The 23046-nt window shown below is 37.9% G+C and overlaps 1 protein-coding gene across 2 annotated transcripts in view; it reads left to right on the forward strand.

Annotated features, from left to right (window-relative positions):
- The window catches only part of Bank1 (B cell scaffold protein with ankyrin repeats 1), a 239980-nt gene extending 217179 nt beyond the window's left edge, over nt 1-22801 (forward strand). For both annotated transcript variants that reach the window (XM_021233978.2, XM_040751744.1), the window contains exons 12-17: nt 3010-3209; nt 5391-5454; nt 16440-16469; nt 19687-19739; nt 21738-21802; nt 22050-22801. In XM_021233978.2, the coding sequence (XP_021089637.1) occupies nt 3010-3209; nt 5391-5454; nt 16440-16469; nt 19687-19739; nt 21738-21797 (407 nt within the window). In that variant the 3' untranslated portion in view covers nt 21798-21802; nt 22050-22801. The remainder of the gene's footprint in view (nt 1-3009; nt 3210-5390; nt 5455-16439; nt 16470-19686; nt 19740-21737; nt 21803-22049) is intronic.
- Nucleotides 22802-23046: the final 245 nt, after the last annotated feature.

Below are 23046 nucleotides of genomic sequence, written 5' to 3' on the forward strand. Positions count from 1 at the left end.
AGTGCCTCTCAGCCATTTTAGACTCCTCTATTGAAAACTCTCTATTTAGTTCTGCAGCCCACTTTTTAATTGGGTCCTTTGCTGTTTTGGAGACTTGCTTCTTGAGTTCTTTGTAAATTTTGGAGATTAGTCTTCTGTCAGATGTGGGGTTAGTGAATATTTTTCCCATTCTGTGGGCTGCCTTTTTGTCTTGCTGACTGTGTCCTTTGCCTTACAGAAGCTTCTCAGTTTCAGTAGGTCCCATTTATTAATTGTTGATCTCACTGTCTGTGCTACTGGTGTTATGTTCAGGAAGCTGTCTCCTGTACCAATTCGTTCAAGGGTACCACCCACTTTCTCTTCTATGAGGTTCAGTGTGGCTGGATTTATGTTGAGGTCTTTGATCCATTTGGACTTAAGTTTTGTGCATGGCGATAAACATGGATCGATCCGCATTCTTCTACATGCCAGTCTCCAATTATGCCAGCACCATTTGTTGAAGATGCTTTCTTTATTCCATTGTATATTTTTAGCTTCTTTGTCAAAGATCAGATGTTCGTACGTGTGTGGGTTAATACCCGGATTTTCAATTCGATTCCATTGGTCTACCTGTCTATTTTTGTGCCAATACCAAGCTGTTTTCAGGACTATAGCTCTATAATAGAGCTTGAGGTCAGGGATGGTGATGCCTCCGGACGTTGCCTTGTTGAACAGGGTTGTTTTGGCTATCCTGGGTCTTTTGTTTTTCCATACAAAATTGATTATTGTTCTTTCAAGGTCTGTGAAGAATTGTGCTGGAATTTTAATGGGGATAGCATTGAATCTGTAGATTGCTTTTGGCAGGATTGCCATTTTTACTACATTGATCCTACCTATCCAAGAGCATGGGAGATCTTTCCATTTTCTGAGGGCTTCTTTAATTTCTTTCTTTAAAGATTCAAAGTTCTTACGATACAGGTCTTTCACTTGTTTGGTTAGCGTTACCCCAAGGTATTTTATGTTGTTTGTGGCAATTGTAAAGGGTGATGTTTCTCTGATTTCTCTTTCAGCCCTTTTATCATCTGTATATAATAGGGCTACTGCGTTTCTTGAGTTGATCTTGTAGCCTGCCACTTTGCTGAAGGTGTTAATCAGCTGTAAGAGTTCCCTGGTAGAGTTCTTTGGGTCATTGATGTAAACTATCATATCGTCTGCAAACAGTGAAAGTTTGACCTCTTCCTTCCCAATTTGTATCTCCTTGATCCCCCTTTGTTGTCGTATGGCAATAGCTAGAACTTCAAGTACCATGTTGAAAAGGTATGGAGAGAGTGGACAGCCTTGTTTTGTTCCTGATTTTAGAGGAATTGTGTTGAGTTTCTGTCCATTTAGTTTGATGTTGGCTGTTGGTTTACTGTATATGGCTTTTATTATGTTTAAGTATGTCCCTGTTATCCCAGATCTCTCCAAGACCTTTATCATGAAGGGGTGTTGGATTTTGTCAAAGGCTTTTTCAGCATCTAGTGAGATGATCATGTGATTTTTGTTTTTCAGCTTGTTTATATGGTGGATTACGTTGATGGATTTTCGTATGTTGAACCATCCCTGCATCCCTGGGATGAAACCTACTTGATCGTGGTGAATGATTGTTTTGATGTGTTCTTGGATCCGATTTGCCAGTATTTTATTGAGTATTTTTGCGTCAATGTTCATGAGGGATATTGGTCTGAAGTTCTCTTTCTTGGTTGTATCTTTGTGTGGCTTGGGGATCAAGGTTATTGAAGCCTCATAGAAAGAGTTTGGCAAAGACCCTTCTGCTTCTATTGTGTGGAACACTTTGAGAAGAATTGGTATAAGCTGTTCTTTAAATTTGTGGTAGAATTCTGCACTGAGGCCATCTGGACCTGGACTTTTTTTGGTTGGGAGACTTTTGATGACAGCTTCTATTTCCATAGGGGTTATAGGTCTATTTAAATTGCTTATCTGTTCTTGATTTAGTTTTGGCAAATGATAGCTGTCCAGGAAGTCATCCATTTCCTTTAAATTTTCGAATTTTGTAGAGTACAGGTTTTCAAAGTATGACCTAATGATTCTCTGGATTTCCTCAGAGTCTGTTGTTATGTCCCCCTTTTCATTTCTGATTTTGTTAATTTGTGTGTTCACTCTCTGCTGTTTGGTAAGTTTGGACAAAGGTTTGTCTATCTTGTTGATTTTCTCAAAGAACCAACTCTTCATTGCATTGATTCTTTGTATTGTTTTCCTGGTTTCTACTTTGTTGATTTCAGCCCTCAATTTGATTATTTCCTGGCATCTACTCCTCCTGGGGGAGTTTGCTTCTTTGTATTCTAGAGCTTTTAGCTGTGATGTTAATTCTCTGGTATAACTGTTTTCCTGTTTCTTCATGTGAGCACTTAGTGCTATGAACTTCCCCCGTAGCACTGCTTTCAAGGTGTCCCATAGGTTTGGGTATGTTGTGTCTTCATTCTCATTGAATTCAAGGAAGTCTTTAATTTCTTTTTTTATTTCCTCTTTGACCCAGGGATGGTGCAGTTGAGCATTATTCAATTTCCATGAGTTTGTAGGTTTTCTGCAATTTGTGTTGTTGTTGAATTCTAATTTTAAGGCATGGTGGTCTGATAAGATGCATGGAGTTATTCCAAATTTTTTGTAGCTGCTGAGGTTTGATATGTTTTGGCCGTTATGTTTTACAGTGATAAAGTGATTATTTCTACCCAAAAGGTAGGTACTAGGCACCACCATCTTTAAAAGAAAATACAATACCTTAAAAGATTTTGCTGCTGTCTAGATGTAGTGTCACAGACCTGGGATATCAGTACTTTGGAGGCTGAGGCAGAAGGATCTGAAGGATGTAGTCATCTTGGGTCACACAATGACAACTTAAAGAGTGAAACCAAACATTTATGCTAGCTTATTCTTTAACTGTGAGAATGGTTAAAAAGAGAAAAAAGTACACCGAGTTATTATGGAGAATGATTTCATCTCAGTGTTTCCATCATTAATTTCCTATTAAAACACCCTCTTGTTATATCACAGACAAAACTCAGGTGGAGGGTCCAACCTTCTCTAGTGCAAAGGGTTATGTGAGCACTGGGCAGAAAGAACTGATCCTTGGGCAAGAAGAACTGATCCTCCTGCAGGAGAAAGTCAAGAATGGGAAAATGTCTATGGATGAAGCTCTAGAGAAATTTAAACTTTGGCAGATGGGAAAGAGTGGTCTGGAAATGATTCAACAGGTAATATGATCTTCTGGAACATTCCTTCACTTGTGGATCTCCCTGCACTCTTTAAATATATAAGCCTCACAAGACATACAGACAACTATTCTTTTGTTTTTAACTGGCCACTAAAAAGATGTTTGCAACAATCAACTAAATGCTTGAAAATAATATCCAAATTTTCACTGCTAAGTTCATTTATGCAAACTCAGTCTTGGAACTCATACATCAAAGCTGCTTACAAGCCCTGTCCTGGGTGCAGAGAACATTTGTTTTATCTCAGTGCAGAAATTAAGATGAAACATCTTCACAGTAACAGGTTCTTACCATGTTAAAACCTAACAGACCAGACTCAAACGAGCAAAAAACAACTAAATAACTGATGTCACATCAAGCATTTAGTCATAAGTATGGTTAATTTTAACATCTTATTCCTTATAAAATGTTACCGATGACACCTTGGCTATTCTCAGTAAGAGATATCTGCTCCATAGTCTGCTTATCTCATCGGCTTTCCCACTCCCAAAATATTTCAATGTTCTACCCTTTCCATGGCAGGAAGCCTTCTTGCCTCAGAACCCAGAACTCAGAACGTATTGAATAAGCCAAGTTAGGACAAAATAGAGGGAGCTAATATTAGATGAATATTCTACCTCTACTGAGAGATCATTTTTATTTTAAAAGACAATGCAGTTTTTAGCAATAGAAAAATGAGTCACTATGATAAAATTTAAAACAATATGGCATATTGGCCAAAGCAGTGTAGGCGAGAAGACTTTCCAAACACATTTGAGATCATAGCTTGTCAGAAGCCACCTACATAGAAGAGTAGATTTGGTTGGCAGTTGGTGGCTGAAAATGGTCCAGGTTTCACAATATTAATCAAAGGCAATTATTTTTCTAAACAAATGTTAAGGAAAGTGGAAGGTACAGTTCTGCACCTGTGCATTGCTCCCGAACAGAATGATAGCATTGTTTCTCCATTCTTACCAATACCATCACATTCACAGTCACTCTAAAACCTAAAATGTAGTAAAATGTGTTCAATTACAAGCCCACGCAACTCATCTTGCTCTGAGGAACTACATATACTATATCCTTCTCAATCCCTTTAAAAAAAGATAAAACAAAGATTTCAATTCAGTTTCATATAAGCCAGCTTCTTAGAAACTACTTTCCTAATCATTTCTTGAAACACTTAGTTGCTTCTGTTTTGCTTGTATGTTTATATCCATGAGGAAGTATTTGAGACATCCACACATGTGCACACACTCCCCCATATTTCATATTCTTTTCTATATTCCCCTTCTTGCTACAAACATATTCATTTGTATCCTGGAAATGAATTTAGCAGTGGTTATTGTGACATGGTGTGGCTGGTGGAGGATTGTTCTGGGGGAAATGGCTCATGTTCATGTATGTATCCAAAGAGTTTGAAGAGCAGGGAAGATTCACAGTCATGTGGACGCCCAGCCCTGAAGATGCGGTGTAACAAAACAGAAGGCCTTGCCTTTCACCCCTATCATTGGCATGCCAAAGGCACCAACTCCCCTCAGAGGGGATCATCTACAAAGCCATGGAAATAACCCCCAGGAAAGAAGCCTTCCTGAGGACAAAAAAATAAAAATAAAAATGCCTAGGTTTTCTTCTCAAGAAATGTATGGAGTGATAGTGTACTTTTTATTTCTGCTAAAATGATAATAGTTGTGCTGAGCAGAATATTTGGAAAACAAAGATCACACATATTCTGAGAAAGAGAAACTAGTTTCATAGTATTTTTCCCCTGGGCCTTCATTTTGTTAGTAATAGAGTACCAGGAAAAACTATACCAAGAGGATGGCTGTAGATGGAATCAGGAGGCATCCTGGTGCAGCATCCTAGTGCAGCTCTTCACTCAACGGATGCACACAGGTGTAGGCATGCCGCTAAGCTCAGCTTCCAATCCTGGCTTAGATGATTAGATGAATTGCTTAGCCTCCGGTGCCTCAGCTTTCATCTCTATGAAACAGGATGCTCCCATTTTACATCTCCTTCATGAAGAATAAGATTATGTATAAAGTTCCGAAGATGTTTTAGACATCTTAAGTAGCAACTTATTACTATGTAGTGGTTTGGTCACTAGTTACAGAAATCAATGCTTTCATTTTGACCCATTAAAGATTTTAAATCTTGGTATCTGTGTTCTGTGCTTTCGTTAAGGAAAAGCTACGCCAACTACGAGACAGCATTGTTGGGAAAAGGCCAGAAGATGAAAATGCCTATGGTGAGTAAAAGTTGCCTTCTACTCAAAAAACAATAGTGTGACTGGATAGAAAATGCAGTAACTATGGATCCAAACAGTTCAAGTCCACACATTTCCTCGCTTCCCACTCTCTGACAGGAGACTCAATCTCTCTAGTTCATTCTCAGCAAAGTGGGATTAATCACACATCCACTCATAATGCTCTACTGACCCAGGTTGACCAACCAAAGCTCACTACTTCCATTTGATTTCTATGTTACTTACAAACAAGACTATCTTGTTCCAGTGTATTTTCTTTGGTCATTATGTGGGGCATCAAATAGGTAGGTCGTTCCTAATACTGCCAAGTCTCACAACTGTCCACATGTGGGTTGTTTACCTGTCTCAGGTTGGCCTTTCATCATAACCACATTTCTGGCAGTGTAGGTTTCCCTTCTGATAGTTAACAGCTGTCCTGGGGGAACAACTGGGTTAAAGACAAACACCATTAAGATGACAAATCTTCTCCAAAGATGAATAATAAATTCCAGATTTGAAAATAAACTGTATTACAATTATATGGCCACTCTTCTCCCAAATCTCTCCTCTCAAACAGAAAATTAGAAACACTAAGAACAAGCACTTAAAAAACCTTATCTACCCACTGTATGTATATATTACATAGCTTTTAATTTGTACATCATGGGGAGATGCACTTTGTGAAATTTATTCTCCTTCTGTTATTGTGTTGATATCTACTTTCCCGGAGAGAATTCTTTAAGCTTTCCTTCCTATAAATGTGTTCTAAACTATAAATATACTTTGTAAAATAATTAACATCATAAGGAAGAGACTTGTTTATACATAACAGATCTAAAATCTCGCATTTTTATGTGAAAAATAACATTTAAAAAACTAATAAGAAGCCGGGCGGTGATGGTGCATGCCTTTAATCCCAGCACTTGGGAGGCAGAGGCAGGTGGATCTCTGTGAGTTCGAGGCGAGGCTGGACTGACAGCCTCCAAAACCATACAGAGAAACCCTGTCTCATAACCCCCCCCAAAAAAACTAATAAGATTACAAATTCTATAAATAATCTTACTAAAACATTATGTAAATAGTATCTATTGAATCTAAAGAGCACATATAAAATACTACCACATCTTACAGTGGTCATAGTAGATAGATTTCATTCATACTATACAAATAAGTAAATAATAGGAAACTGGAAAAACACAGGAGTTGGAATCTACCACACATTTTTGTTTGAATTCAGGAATCGGTACCAGTGTTTGACCAGTGAATCAGTTCTCTCTTCAGTCACAGTGGAACAAACAGCACCAAGCAGGCAATTCCATTTCACAAAATACTAATAGTGATCAATGACTAGCATTAATACCATTTTGAGAAATGATATTAAGCAGGTGAAGATTCTATTGTCAGAGGCAGGCAAGGCTCATGCGGTGAACCTAACTATTGTCCATCTGTCTGCCAAAGGAGCATTTACTGACTGAGAGAGCAAGGCAAGTCAGTCGGAGAGCACAGCTAAGGCAGCTGACACTGCTGTGGTGTGCCCTGAACTGAACAAGAGTGGGCTCAGAATCACACAGGGTTCTGTGGATGAGAGATGAGCTGAGTGAGTGTGTGCAAGGAGCACAAGCTAGTAACCCAGGGCACTGAAAGCAAATAAGTAAATAATACATAAATAAGTACAGAGGGAGGATGAGCGATCGCCTACTTGGACAGGCTTTGCTCCTCACCTGCCAGAGTGGGCCCATCTTAACACTTCCTGAAACTTCTAATGCCTGCCGTATTAGGACCCAAACTCACAGTAATCTCTAATCACAATATGCCTGGTAAGTTCTAAAGACCCAATTCTAAAACCTGTAAGAGAAACATAGCTTGTACCTTAGGCCTTATGAAACACCTTGGTGTTTCTATTGGTAATTATCAAAAAAATAAATAAAAAACAATTCACACTATAGAATGGGGCGTTGGTGGTGCATGCCTTTAAACCCAGTACTCAGGAGGCAAAGGCAGGCAGATCTCTGTGTCTACAGAGTGAGTTCTAGGACAGGCTCCAAAACAATACAGAGAAACCCTGCCTCAAAAAACAAACAAACAAAAAAACTGTAGAAAGCACATATCAGAAGTTGAACTGCCTAACAAAAGAAGGTCCTACACAGAGTCTGCAGTATGTAATACTCAGCATTCTGGCCAAATAATGACTAAAAATTACACAAAAGTGAACAAGAATCCATAGTGAAGAAACAGAAAGCTATATAATAAGAAATTGATAGTCTCATGTTGACCTTTGTAGAAGAGAATATTAAACATGAAAGTGTCTCTTATAAGTATATTGAATTCATGCAAAAGACAGCTTTAGGGGAATAAATATAAAATATGAGAAACTTTGAAACTAATTGAAATAACCAAACGGAAATTATAGAAAGCAACATTAAGATACAAGAAACCTTTTACAGATAAAAGTCAGCATATCATATATTACTGAATGCAAGGATGGATTGATATGATTTGCCTAATATTGGAAAAAAGATGAATGACATATGGAGGAAAAGCTTAAGGATGTTCACTAATGTCTTGTCAGAATCAACAGAGAGTTAAAGACTGTATGGTAATATTTTCAAAGGGCTGAAACTAAAAGAAAACTGCACTTCCAGAGAAAATAGACTTGAAACTTGTGCTGAAATAATGATTGCTTTAGATAAGTTGATTAAAGTATTTGTAGGAAAATTGCAAGGTAACCAACATTAAAGACTTTCATATAGGTAGAAAGAAATAGTAATAGAAATAAATTCAGATTCACATTGAGGGCATAAAAAGACATCAAATCACATAGTGCTGTGTTTTCTGTGTTTTGGTAAAAGATTTTAATGATAACTATTTAAAGCAAAATTTACATGTGTTATAAGTTAGAGCATGTAATGGAGAAACAATACCACAAAGAACAGAGGCTGCGGTTAACTAAAATTGAGTAAAATTATATACATGATAAAGTTCAACATGTAGCATGAGAAGAGTCAATTAAAAACAAGAGGAAGGGGGTAAAATAGGAAGTATGAAGAGAAGTGTAAGGAAGAAAACAGGGAAGAGGGCTCTATTATCTCAAATTAGTTTGAAAAATTGAACTTGCTTATTTTATTAACTTAAAATTAAAATAAGGGACTAGAGGTATGGCTCACCAATAAAGAGCACTTGCTGCTCTTGCAGAAGACCTGCAAGCTACCCACATGGCTTCCCAGTACCCTCATGGTAGCTCACAACCATCTCTACTAGGGGTCTGTCTCCCTCTTCTGGCCACCTGAGAACTACATGCATTTATTACACATGCTGGCAAACACACACATAAAATAACAAAAAAGTAAACCTAGGTCATCGAAAAGTTTCGATACATTCCAGAAGATCAAAAGTTACGAGAATCTTCCCTAAGTGTTGGAGTTTCATGCCAAATATTTAAGAATCAAATACAATGTTTCAAAAATAATCCTTGTATTAAAAAAGAAGTTGTAGAAAACTATTTTTGAAATGAAAGCTATTGTGGACAGGATACCAAAACGTGTAATATGAAGCAAAATACAGTTAACAGGTAAATTAGAGGAAAATTTGTGATCATAAAAGTTAAAGAGTATATTTACCAAACACCAAAAGAAAAAGGGAGGAGAACCTACACAAAATAACTCCACTACCAATAAATCAAGCACAAACAAGAATCATCAATCAATGATCATTGATATCCCTCAATGTCAATGGCCTCAACTTGCCTATAAAAAGACACAGACTAGCAGAATGGATACGAAGACAGAACCCATCCTTCTGCTGCATACAAGAAACACATCTCAACATCAAAGATAGACATTACCTCAGAGTAAAGGGTTGGGAAAAGATTTTCCAATCAAACAGACCCAAGAAACAAGCGGGTGTAGCAATCCTAATATCTTACAAACTAGACTTCATATTAAAATCAATCAAAAGAGATGAAGAAGGACATTTCATATTCATCAAAGGAAAAGTCCATCAAGATGAAGTCTCAAATTTAAACATCTATGCCCCAAATACAAAGGCACCTACATTCATGAAAGAAACATTACTAAAGCTCAAATCGCACATAAAATCTCACACACTAATAGTAGGAGACTTCAACACTCCACTCTCACCGCTATACAGGACCTACACACAGAAACTTAAAAAAGAAACAAAAGAACTAATAGAAGTTATGACTGAACTGGGTTTAACAGACATATACCGAACATTCCATCCAAACACAAAGGAATAAACCTTCTTCTCGGCGCCACATGGAACCTTCTCTAAAATTGACCACATAATAGGAAACATAGCAAATCTCCATAGATACAAATCAATTGGAATAACCCCCTGTATCTTATCAGACCACCATGCATTAAAATTAGAATTCAACAATAACACAAACCGCAGAAACCCTAGACACTCATGGAAATTGAACAATGCACAATTGCACCATCCCTGGGTAAAGGAAGAGATAAAAACAGAAATTAAAGACTTCCTCGATTTCAATGAGAATGAAGACACAACATACCCAAACTTATGGGACACTCTAAAAAGCAGTGCTGAGAGGAAAGTTCATAGCACTAAGTGCCCACATGAAGAAACTGGAGAACAGTCACACTAGAGAATTAATAGCACAGCTGAATGTTCTACAAAAAAAAGAAGCAAAGTTACCCAGGAGGAGTAGACGGCAGGAAATAATAAAATTGAGGGCTGAAATCAATCAAGTAGAAACCAGGAAAACATTGAGAAGAATCATTGAAACAAAGAGTTGGTTCTTTGAGAAAATCAACAAAATAGACAAACCTCTGTCCAAACTAACCAAAAGACAGAGAGAGAGCATGCTAGTTAACAATATCAGAAATGAAAAGGGCTACATAACAACAGACACTGAGGAAATCCAGAGAATCATCAGGGCATACTTTGAAAATCTGTACTCCACAAAAATTGAAAATTTAAAGGAAATGGACAATTTCCTGGATAGATATCACTTGCCAGAACTAAATCAAGAACAGATAAAAAACTAAACAGAACTATAACCCTTAATGAAATAGAAGCAATCATCAAAAGTCACCCAACCCCAGGCCCAGATGGCTTCAGTGCAGAATTCTACCAGAAATTCAAAGAAGAGCTAATTCTAATACTCCTCAAAGTATTCCACACAATAGAAGCATGAGGCTCACTGCCAAACTCTTTTTAAGAGGCTACAATTACCTTGATACCCAAGCCACACAAAGACACAACTAAGAAAGAGAACTATAGACCAATTTCCCTCATGAACATCGATGCAAAAATACTCAATAAAATACTAGCAAACAAGTTTCAAGAACAGAAAATGGAAAGATCTCCCATGCTCTTGGATTGCTCTTGGATTGATAGGATCAACATAATAAAAATGGCAATCTTGCCAAAAGCAGTCTACAAATTCAATGCAATCCCTATCAAAATTCTGGCACAATTCTTCAAGGACCTGGAAAGAACAATAATCAACTTTATATGGAAAAACAAAAGGCCCAGGATAGCCAAAAAATACCCTATACAATAAAAGAACTTCAGGAGGCATCACCATACCTGACTTCAAGCTCTAATATGGAGCTATAGTCCTGAAAACAGCTGGGTATTGGCACAAAAATAGGCAGGTAGACCAATGGAACCGAATTGAAAACCCTGATTTTAACCCACACACCTATGAACACTTGATTTTTGACAAAGAAGCTAAAACTGTACAATGGAAAAAAGAAAGCATCTTCAACAAATGGTGCTGGCATAACTGGGTACTGGTATGCAGAAGACTGCAGATAGATCCATGTTTATCGCCTTGTACAAAACTTAAGTCCTAATGGATCGAAGATCTCAACATAAATCCAGCCACACTGAAACTTTTAGAAGAGAAAGTGGAAGATACTCTTCAATGAGTTGGTACATAACACCAGTGGCACAAACACTGAGATTGACAATTAACAAATGCGACCTCCTGAAACTAAAAAGCTTCTGTAATGCAAAGGACACAGTCAACAAAACAAAAAGGCAGTCCACAGAATGGGAAAAGATATTCACTAACCCCACATCTGACAGAAGACTAATCTCCAAAATTTACAAAGAAGTCAAGAAGCAAGTCTCCAAAACACCAAAGGATCCAATTAAAAGGTGAGGTACAAAACTAAATAGAGAATTCTGAATAAAGGAGGCTAAAATGGCAAAGAGACACTTAAGAAAGTGCTCAACATCCTTAGCCATCAGGGAAATGCAAATCAAAACAACTCTGAGATACCATCTTACTCCTGTCAGAATAGCTAAAATCAAAAACACCAAAAATAATTTATGCTGGAGAGGATGTGGAGAGAGGGGAACACTCCTCCACTGCTGGTGGGAGTGCCAACTCATACAGCTACTTTGGAAAGTAGTATGGAGATTCCCCCAGGAAAATGGGAATTAATCTACCACAGGACCCAGCAATTCCACTCTTAGGCATACACCCAAATGAGGCAAATTCATACAACAAGGGCATCTGCTCCACTATGTTCATAGCAGCATTATTTGTAATAGCCAGAACCTGGAAGCAACCTAGATGCCCCTCAACTGAAGAGTGGATAGAGAAAATGTGGTACATTTACACAATGGAGTATTACTCAGCAGAAAAAAAACAATTGAATCTTGAAATTCACAGGTAAATGGATAGCACTGGAAGAAACCATCCTGAGTGAGGTAACCTAGTCACAAAAAGACAAACATGGTATGTACTCACTCATATATGGATTTTAGACATTGATCAGGATAGTGCCAGTCTGCACTTCCACTGACAGAGTCTGGGAAACAGGAAAGAACCTGAAAGATATGCATAGTACCCAAGAGAAGAGGTATGAGTCAAGATCCTCTGAACAGATGGGGAACAGGGCGAGGGGTGGGGGGTAGTGGGAACTGGGAAGAAGAGAGGGGGAGAAGAGGAAGAGAGAGTAGGTCATGGGGGAACAGGAAGGTTCAGTGGGGGGGGGTAGAATAGGGGGAAGAGGGAATCATAGGTTAGAAGACAGATCAGGCACCATTGTGACGTCTGGTGATCTGAAGGGATGACACCAATTGGCAAGCTGGGCAATAGTGGAGAGACCACCTTGAATGCCCATTCCTGATAATGAACTTGATGTCTATAACCATCCGAGAGCCTTCATCCCGTGACTGATGGAAGCGGAGGCAAACACCCACAGTTAAACACTGAACTGAACCCAGTGACAAAGAAAGAGGAGCGATGAGCAAATTGGCAAAGAATGAGCTGGCAAAACCAGCAGAGACAGCTGATCTGAACAGGGGAGAGCTCTTGGACCCCAGACAGACAGTGGGGAGGCCAGCATGGGACTGATCCAGGACCCCTGAATGTGAGAGTCAGTGAGGCCTGGGCAACCCATAGGGCCCTGGGCAGTAGATCAGCGTTTATCCCTGGCATACAAAAGGACTTCGTGTGTCCATAACACAAAGAGGGATGCTCTCTCAGCGTGGACTCTTAGGGAAGTGTCTGGACCCTGCCCTGAGTTAAATGACAGACTCTAGATATCCCCTATGTGGAAGGAAATGGTGATAGGGTGGGAGGCTGGAGAGGATGGTGGGAGGGGGGGTTTGGGAGGAGGGGAGGGAGAGGGAACTGGGATTGACATGTAAAACAAGCTATTTAAAATTAAAATAATAATAAAAAAACTGCAGCTAGGGCTGAACTTCGACAGCCATGGCATCAGCCGGGAAGGTGGTCTTCTTTGGTTTCCAGGATGCAGCCACCAAAATTCTTAGGAATCTGATTAACATCGAACCACGCTGGATGTTTGCCTTGGACAGTATCACCTGAAAGGCTGTGTAAACAGCTATTACCATTCTGGTTCTGCAGTGAAGGCCGCATTTTAGACTTACATCTGAGAGTGACACAGCCGATCCAGAAGACTTGAACGTGAGGTATCATCTTCAAATCAAACTGTCCAAAGACTTCAGGCCATCACTGAGGATGCTGTAGCTACCTGGACCGGGGGCGGGGTGGGGGCACGGTAAGCCTGCTCAGCTTCACTGTACTAATTCCAAGAGTCCCACATTGCTCATGGTCCCTGAATGAGCAGCTCAGAAGGATGAAAATAGAAACTAATAGATGACTTGAAGAGTTAGCTCAGAAAGAAAGTTACAAGCACTCCTTAATTAAGCTATTGAAGAAAAAGACCAAGAGACTAAACACCTGGAGCTGAAGTCCCAACCGGATAGATATCCCTGGGTTTCCCATGAGCCACCTGAACTGCCCTGGCACAACCATGGAAGATTCTGAACTTACTGGATGGCTGAGAGAAAACGGAGCTGATGAGGACGCTGTAAGTCAGTTTCTGGCTGAGGATTCCACACTAGTGGATGCACTCTACTATGATGTAAGTAATGACTGGAAGGACCTCAGACTAAGTGGAGGGATGCTGTGCATACTGTGGAAGGCCATCGTTGACTTTCCTAACAAATGTGCCCGACTGCTGCTGACTGAACCTTCAGTGGAGACTCTGAATATTACTACAGGACTACTGCTCTCCTTGAGGGAGCAGAACTGAAGGGCAAAGAGAAAGGAGCTGCACTCTAAATCCAGTGTTTGTTCACTCATGTAAAGAAATAGACATAACGCTCAGAAATCTACTTATATTTCCACAACTTCCTAAGGACTCTTCAGAAAGGCTTTCAAAATCATCCTAATTAGACTTCTAATGTTGAGGATTGTTTTAGTATGCACATTTTGATGGAGATACTTTTAAGTCAACAATTATTGCATTTCAGTCCAGTGTTTATCACAAACAGACAGAACATTTTGCATGACTGTGTACCACTGGAACAAAACCAAAATGTGACCACAACTTTTTAGGATTCTCTGTGTATATAATATGCCCTAAGCATCTGAACAGAAATGAACAACTTGGATGGTTGCAGAAAAAAAAAATTTAAGTGTGCATAATCTAAGAGTAATGGTTTCTATTCTCTGTGCTAATTGTCATATTGACTGTATTTTCTAACTTAAGTTTCTGGCCCGAGAGTGTTTGTTAGAGGTGTTTATGTACTACTGAACTACACCAGTTCTCATGCCTAGATCATAGTGAAGTTAGCTTGTTATAAAGCTACCCACTGTTCCATATTTACCCAAAAAGTAAAAAGATTGCCAACATGTTACTTTGATAAATTCCAAAAAGCTCTTTTTAAAAAAAATGGTAGCTAAAATGTGCTTTACTCTAGTTTTTAGGTTCATTTCTCCACATAGCTATAGTATAAAATTTTCAAAGCTTCAGATATTCTAGGATTTGTCTAACAAATAAATATACTAGAGACAAGGACATGTTCCTGTTGTAAAAGACAGGAGTAGCAGCCCAGTTAAAAGGGGGCTGAAATGAATCTCATGAGGGTCCATTGGATTCAGAGGCAAAAAATAACAAATCATGCTGCTAACATACACATTTCAGATGAGCAAGTATAGAAATAAACACACAATCATATATTTATGTATAATTCTGTCTGCTGAGAGGATCTATGAAAAGTGGCAGCCCTGCTCTTACAAACATACCTAACACCCAGATCTTAATTTACAAAGGCCAATATGCAACAATTGTGTAAAAGATGCCTGACATCATTAATATTCAGGAAAAGACAAAGTCAGCTTCAGAGAGATGCCAGTGAACAACTGTCAGGACCATGACTTAGAGTATAGGATGTGGAACTGGATGGACATGATTGCTGATGGAATGTCACGGTGTGGAATGACTGAAAAAGTCAGATACGTGCTCCCAGGGCTGGTGGTCTTAGGTTCTATGAGCAAGCAGGCTGAGCAAGCTATAGGAAGCAAGTCAGCAAGCAGCACTGCATCAGCTCCTGCCTCTAGGATCCTGCTGTTTCAGTTCTTTCTGTCCTAAAGTCCTTCAATCATGGACAGCAATATGAAAGTGTAAGCCAAATAAATTCTTTTCTCCACAGCTTGCTTTTTGGTCATGATATTCCATTGCAGCAATAGAACAACTAATTAAGCCTGTATTTATGCTGTGTACCTGTGGAAAAAAAGAATGCTTCTGCTATACACAATATAAATGAATCCCAGCCAGGGTGCTGAGTGAAAGATACTAGGCACAATGCAGAGCATGCTTTAAGATTCCATTTAGCTGGTGTCTTAATTAGGGTTTCTATTGCTGTGAAGAGACACTATGACCATGGCACCCCTTATAAAAGAAAGCATTTAATTGGGGCTTACTTACTGTTTCAGAGGTTTAGTCCATCATTTTCATCACAGCATACAGGCAGACATGGTGCAGGAGAGGCAGCTGAGAGTTTTACATCTAGATCTGCAGGCAGGAGGAAGAGAGAATGAGCCACTAGGGCCTAGCTTGAGCTTGTGAAACCTCAAAGCCCAACACACTTTCTCCAACAATGTCACACCTCCAATAATGCCACTCCGTATGAGTCACTGAGGGCCATTTTCATTCAGACTACCACAGCTGGGTTCCTAGACTAAAATAATACAATCAACACTAACCTATAGAGATGTATAGATCAGCAGAGGCTGTGAAGAATAATGTTCTGATGAGGTTTAACAAGAAGTTCTGAGTATATACTCAGTAGCAAGGAAACTTTTTAAACTGGTAGGCACATAGTTTATGAATTTGTTTTAAAAATGCTTAAACTGTATAATATACAATAATTTCTAAAAAACAAACATAGATTTCTAAATGAAAGGAGTGTTTCAGACTAAAGAATAGCAATACACACAAGCAGGGTTCCAGTAGCCATCAAACAACCACCAGACCATAACACCTCTGGGCAAGTCAGAAAAGACAGAAGTAATGAAGCTTGGACTCACACCATTATCCAGAGGGAGGATTAGTATTTTCAGTTTATGTTGTAAATTTCAGTCACCTCAGAGACACAAAGTCATCAAACAATAAAATGGTCTCTTGGGATAAATATTAAACAAACCTCACAGAATATGTGTTTTTGTCTTGTAGATAAACTCACCATTGTGCACCATCCAAGTGGTAAGTGTTAAGTATTAAATTAAGGATTAAAACTACAACAAAGTATGCATTAGATGTTTATAATTGATATAAACCTAGTAGCTTTGTGTTGGTGTACAGCTTTGAATAGCCTGCATGTTCATGTGCAAAACCATCTGGCATCAAATACAAAAGTATGGTGCCTCTATAGCAGCAAGGGGTATCTCATCATAACGGAGAAAAGGGGCATTGTGGTTTGACTAACTATGTCCTTTGGCATCTAATTAAAGCTCTCGGTCTTCATCTGTTTTTATTCTTTAATTAGCAAAGGAAGTGTTCGATAACATCATGGCATTTTCAAACATGATTTGTCTTTGCTGACCATTGTCCCCTCTCTTCTGCCCTACCCATCTGCCCCCCTTATATACTGCCCCCTCGTAGCCTCCTTTCCATTCTCTTGGCGTGTTTGCTCGATTGCTCTCACTCCCCTTCTCAACACCGTTTCATGGTCCTTTTCTCGTTTCACAGCCTAGCTCAGTATATATGCATGGAAACATTAAGAGCCAGGATCAACAGATGAAAGTTAGCACCTACGGTTTTCCCTTGGGTTCCTGGGGGGCGGGGTTCTTAGAGAGCTTTTCACTTCCTTCCTTCTGTTTATTACTACCTATGGTTTGATTTGATTTGGTTTTTGAGACATTGTGAGTAAAATGTTTTCTCCAGATTTCTTCCTTAGAACGTTTGCATTAATATATATGGGAAATGATGGCTTCTGGCTGTTGGTTTTTGAATCCTGCAACATTGTGCAATGTGTTTATTAGATCTCAGGTTATTCTGGTGGAGTTTGTAGAGTCTTTTAGCTAGAGAACTATGTTGTAAATGGGAATAATTTAACTTCTTTTCCTATTTTTAATCTTTTTATGTCTTTATCTTGTCTAATTTGTCTTAACATAGTGGAGTAATTACTCTTATCGTTCCACATATTTTAGAATGGATGCTTCAGATTGTTCATATTTGGTATAATATTGGATATAGCTTTGATATGTACAGTCTTTATTAATTTGGAGCATGATATTATTTACAATTTCTCTGGGACTGGTATGTGAAAATGTATAATACCTTTTCTGTATCTATTGAGATGATCATGTGACTTCTGTCCTCAATTTTAACTATATTATATATCATACTTAATTATTTGCACATGTGATTTGAACATGCAATCCACTTGGTCATGGTGTTTGATCTTCTTAATATGGCCTTCAATTTTGTTAAGAGTTTTCCATATATATTCATCAAGGAAATTAGTCTGAATTTCTCTTTTTGTCATGTTGTGTTCTGTTCTGGCATTAGGGTCACATCGGCCTCATAAAATGGAGTGTGAGAGTTTGCCTTCCATTTGTACTTCTTGGAGCATTTTGAGAAATAGTGGTGTTAAAGCCTCCTGAAAAGTTTGGCTGAATTTGCCAGTGATCTTTTCAGTCCTGAGTTTTCTTTATGGAGATTTTTGTCAGCTTTGTTAATCTTTTCACAGAACCAACTCTTTTATTTATTGTGTATTATCCCTTTAGTTCCTGTTTTGTTAACTTTTGCTCTAAGCTTTTTTCTTTCCACACACTGGGCTTAGGTTTGGCTTGTTCAAGAGTCTTCTGGTACACCATTAGGTTATTTGAGATTTCTCTTATTTAAGTACCAGTGCTCATAGCTATAAACTTTCCTTTAGGAATGCCTTAGCCAAATCTAAAAGATCTGGTAGGGTATATTATGCCTGGGATTAAAAAAAATTCCCCCTTGACCTCTTTAATATCCTGCTACTCATTCAAAAATACATTATTTAGTCTCTGAGGGTTTGAATCATTCCTGACGTTTCTCTTGCTGTTTGTTTATATTTTTATTCCATTGTGGTCTGATAAATACAAGGAATTGTCCCAGTAGGGTTTTTGTTTTAATTAATCAGGATTACTTTGTGACAGATGATGCAATTAGTATAAATATCTATATAAATATTGGAATAGTGAAGTCTCCTGCTAGTATTGTGCTGGTACCTATGTGATCTTTTATGTTTTAGTGTTGTATAACACAGCAATATGCAGGGCATACATACTTACAGTTTCTGTAGTTACTTAGCAAAGGTTCCCTTACTTAGTGTGGAAGGTGCCTCTCTCCCTCTCCTGACTAGTTTTGCTTGGATGTCTTCTTTAGCAAGCTTAATAATTGCTATGCTTGCTTATTATGGTCTTCGTTTGATTGGTAGGTTGCTTTTTATCCTTTCACAGTCAGTTTTTGGATACCTTTGCTAGCTAAGTGCATTTCTGGAGACAACAGATAATTAAATATGGGTTTTAAATCCAATCAGTTACCTAGTGACTTATTAGAAAGTTGAGAACATTTTTTCATTTTAAAGTTATTGTTGAGAGGGGCTTGCTATTTCTTTTGGTTGACTAGATTAGTCTTTCTTCTCGTATTGTATTAGCTTTGGATGTCTGCTGGTTAGCTGTGTTGGCCAGCATTGTTATCTTATAACCCCATCTTTGTGTGTTTTAGTGAGGACATGAAAGCCTTCATGTCTTCTCGTGAATGAATCAGACTCAGTTTCCTCATATGTAAAATGTAAGTGAATAATGTACATGCGAATTTGTTATAAGAATGATAATGACTCATGGAACTAGAGTCTGATGGTTGAAAAATGGAAGTCATTGATAGGGGGAATTAAATTTGTGCAACACTCAACAGAGTGATTGATTTGAATGTGGTAAGAGGAGGAATGTATGACAAATATTGGGAGGGGAAAGAAGAGTTCTAAGTCAGATAGAGACCTATTGAACAAATAGCCTAAACCAAAGACTGTGAAGGGGAATATTAGTAGGACTACACTGTGTAGCTGAACTGAGAATGGGAGTCTCGTGGTAACATTAGGGTAGCAGCATAAGCTGTCAGTGGGGCGCCTAGAAAACTGTGCTTTGCAACTGACCAGTTCTTGCGAACGGTGAACAAAAAGTAAAAATGTTTAATGAAATAGAGGTTGTTAATACTAGGGTTTGAAAAATTATGTCTAAACAGAACTGACTCCTCAATATACTACTCAAGTCAGTCTATATGAATATGATGTTTGGTTCACTGAGTACACTTATAATATGCCCTTGTTACTCATTTAATATTTTTATTTATTCCTATCCCATGCTTTGTATCACTTTCATTGATGAATAAATGAATAGTTATATATTTTATTAATTGAATAAATAGTAAAATTCTGTATTTATAGGTAATGCTGCCCACAATGAAAATACATTGTACAGTGGTCCCTTCAACAATAAGGTAGGTTGTATTCATTTTAATTTTTTTAATACAGAGGAAGACTTTTTTGCTGAGGAGCATAAAAATCTTCCATTTTGTCTGTTCTTTAAACTAATATGTATCAGAAAAGTTAGATCAGCATTAGTGTTTTAAAATCCATGTGTAATGTTGGGGTTGGTGACACACATCTTTAATCCCAGCCCTAGCAAGCAGATACAGGAGAATCTCTGTGAGTTTGAGGTCAGCCTGGTCTCAAACTCAGCCACTACAAAGCTAGTTCCATGACAGCCAGGGCTATACAGACAAAAATCCGTCTCAAAAAATAATCCAATGAGCAGTAGCTTAATGAAATTTATTATTTAGAAAAAATAAAGGTAGGACTCTTGGGAAAAAAAAACAGTATGACTGGATTCAGTATGTCTATGAAAAATAAATGTTAGAGGAATTATGAGTAGATCAGTTTTAACAATATAAATTGACTGAAAATTTTATTCAAGAAGTGTAGTCCTTATGGCCAATGTATAGGAAATATATAGCCCCAAAATACTGATTTTGCAAGTATGCAGCATTTCACATCAGAAACAAGAAATTGGTAAGTGCATAAGAAGATCAATAAGCCAGAAGAGCATAACTGAAAATCAATACAATTCAAGACCTTATAGTTAGTGTCCTGGCCACAAAAACCTTTATGAAAACCACATTATGTCACCTATCTGTTCATGTGACATGTGAAATATGCACTGTTATCAAGAGTGATGTACCTTTGGATTTCTTGCTAAAACACAAAATTAAAAGTCCTTGGTAAACTTCCTAATGAAATAATTTTAATTTTCTGAGGTTATAGTAGCCTGTTATGGGAAACCTTTTCCTTGAGAGGAACCTTCCCGCCTGCCTGGTTCCAGATCCGCATCAGTCCCAAATAAACACACAGGAGGCTATATTAATTATGAAGCTGTCGGCCTTGCTTGTTTCTTACTGGCTAGCTCTGACTTAAGTATTTACCCCATAATTGTTAATCTAAGTATGTCTCTTACCGGAGAGGTTTCCGGGCTTCCTACCCCAATGGCGGTTACATCTCGAACTCTCTTGTGTTTTCCTTCCCAGAGTAGCCCTTTCAGCTCCCTTGTTTCAGATAAGTAATATTTTATCATAAAAGTAATTCACACTTTAAAAATGGACTGAAGTGCTTGCATTTGTGGATTTTACGACCTGCTGTAGAGTATGTACTAATGGCCCTTTACTCATTGGAGTGCACAATTGGAGACTGTACGGAAGCACGTGAGTTTATAAAAATACTCTGTCACCAGTCAGTCCTGGTGCGCACTACTAATCCCAGCACTTGGGAGGCAGAGACAGATGGATATCTGTTAGTTCAAGATCAGTCTGATTGACAAAGCAAGTTCAAGGATATCCAAGGCTACTTAGAGAAACCCCGTCTCAAAAAAAAGAAAGAAAAAAAAGCTTTGTCAAACAAAGATCCTTATTTGAAATCTGAAGGAAAACAAGACACACACTCACACACACACACACACACGCACTCACACATTTTAAGCTAAGCTATACTTTTGTATTTTTTAAGTATACTTAAAATATAAATTATATTTACTTTTGAAACCCATTTTTTAAGACAAGAAATTTTGGAATTTCATTTTTTTAAGACTTGAGAAATTTTGAATAAGTGTAAGTTCCTATTGCTTAGCTGTTTGCCCTTAAAATTGAGGCAAACTTTCAGCCTGGCATGATGCTTTGGCCTGTAATACCAGCAGCACTGGAGAAGCCAGGGTCAACCTAGATGACCCAGCAAGATTGTGCATCCAAAGAAATCAAACCCTAAGATTCTGGTGTAGTTGAGCTTTACTGTGACTGTTTCCTTTTAAGATAGAGAATTATCTACCAGTTGCCTTACAGAGCTGTGTTCCCCAGAATTATGAAAGGCAAATGTGCTTTATAATGTTTCCTTGTTGAGCCTTAAAATGGAAAAGCCTTACTTCTGTGTCATTTTTTATTTTTAATTTCTAGCTTCCTACTAGACTCCAAGTTGAAAAGGAATTTGGTTTCTGCTGCAAGAAAGATCATTAAAGAAGGTAAGTTAGTAGTTGTTTCTTAGAAAACCTATACTGCACACGTTATAGATTTCAATTAATCATTTAAGAAATTGGAGTCTTTAAATATTACATTGTCTTCTTTTGAAAGAATAAATGGACATAGTTTTTGAGCTAAAGTAAAATTTTCCTTAGGAAGATGTATATATGGGGTGATTTTAAGCTAGGTAGTAAATGTCCATTGATGATTCACCATCCCCTAATCCATTTCCTCTCATCTTATTTTCAGATTATTATAATTAAACTCAAGAATCACCAAACAGTTTTATGTTGAATGAAGCAAGCCTGCTGGCGGAGTTTCTGATCTCTAGGACTAATCCACATAGAACACAAAGCATGACTTTGGATTCCAGAATGTGTTATCACCACAATTCATTGGTACTGTATTTCTTCAGATGAATATAGCAAAAGATGGAAATCAATATCATTCTCTGAATCCATTCTTTTTGTCACTGAAGCACTTGATTTTTCCATATTGAAAATCAAAGAAATCAGCAAAGTTATATGTAGTCTAGCAAAATTATGGAACCAGACTATACAGATTATTCTTCCTACTCTTTGACACCTTCAAATAAAAATGTATTTTGTATTTGCTTTGTAAATGACAGTCCTCTGTCCTCCTTTCTCACATTTAGAGCCATAATGTTCTTTTTACAACATGTTTCCAGACAGCTTCTTTTATTTAGTGCCTATTTGCTTGTATCCTTGAAATGTATTTTTATTTACATTTTCCTTAGTTGATGTTGTTTTGTTTTTTAGTGTTAACCAAGCATTCTGCTACTGAGCCCTATCTTCATCCCTCTACATTTTTTTCTGAAGTCATGTTAACAACTGATGGTGTGCACCTTGATATTTCAGACATGCATCACAAATTGATTGTATTCATCCTTTACTTTTCTAGAAGGCCATTTTTCCCATGCCTTGCTGTCCCTGAGTCCTTACTAAATGTCCTTCCCTAAATTAAAACATATTTTTACAGCTTGCATTGTTTCTTATTAAGAGCTAAAGACTTTGTCCACCTGTTCCTCAGAAGTGCAAGTTTATCCTAGTCTGATCTCATGCAAAATGCTACCAGCAAATTCAGTGTTTAAAACTATTTCTGATTCTCTAAAACAAGTTTATTGGGATTAACCACAAAATTTTCCTGTATGTCATCTTAACTACCAGACAAACAAATGAACACAAATATAGCTAATTTCAGTAGATGGGAATGATGTAATAGAACA

The sequence above is a fragment of the Mesocricetus auratus genome, unplaced genomic scaffold (assembly GCF_017639785.1).
Source record: "Mesocricetus auratus isolate SY011 unplaced genomic scaffold, BCM_Maur_2.0 Super-Scaffold_100009, whole genome shotgun sequence".
Classification (NCBI taxonomy): Eukaryota; Metazoa; Chordata; class Mammalia; order Rodentia; family Cricetidae; genus Mesocricetus; species Mesocricetus auratus.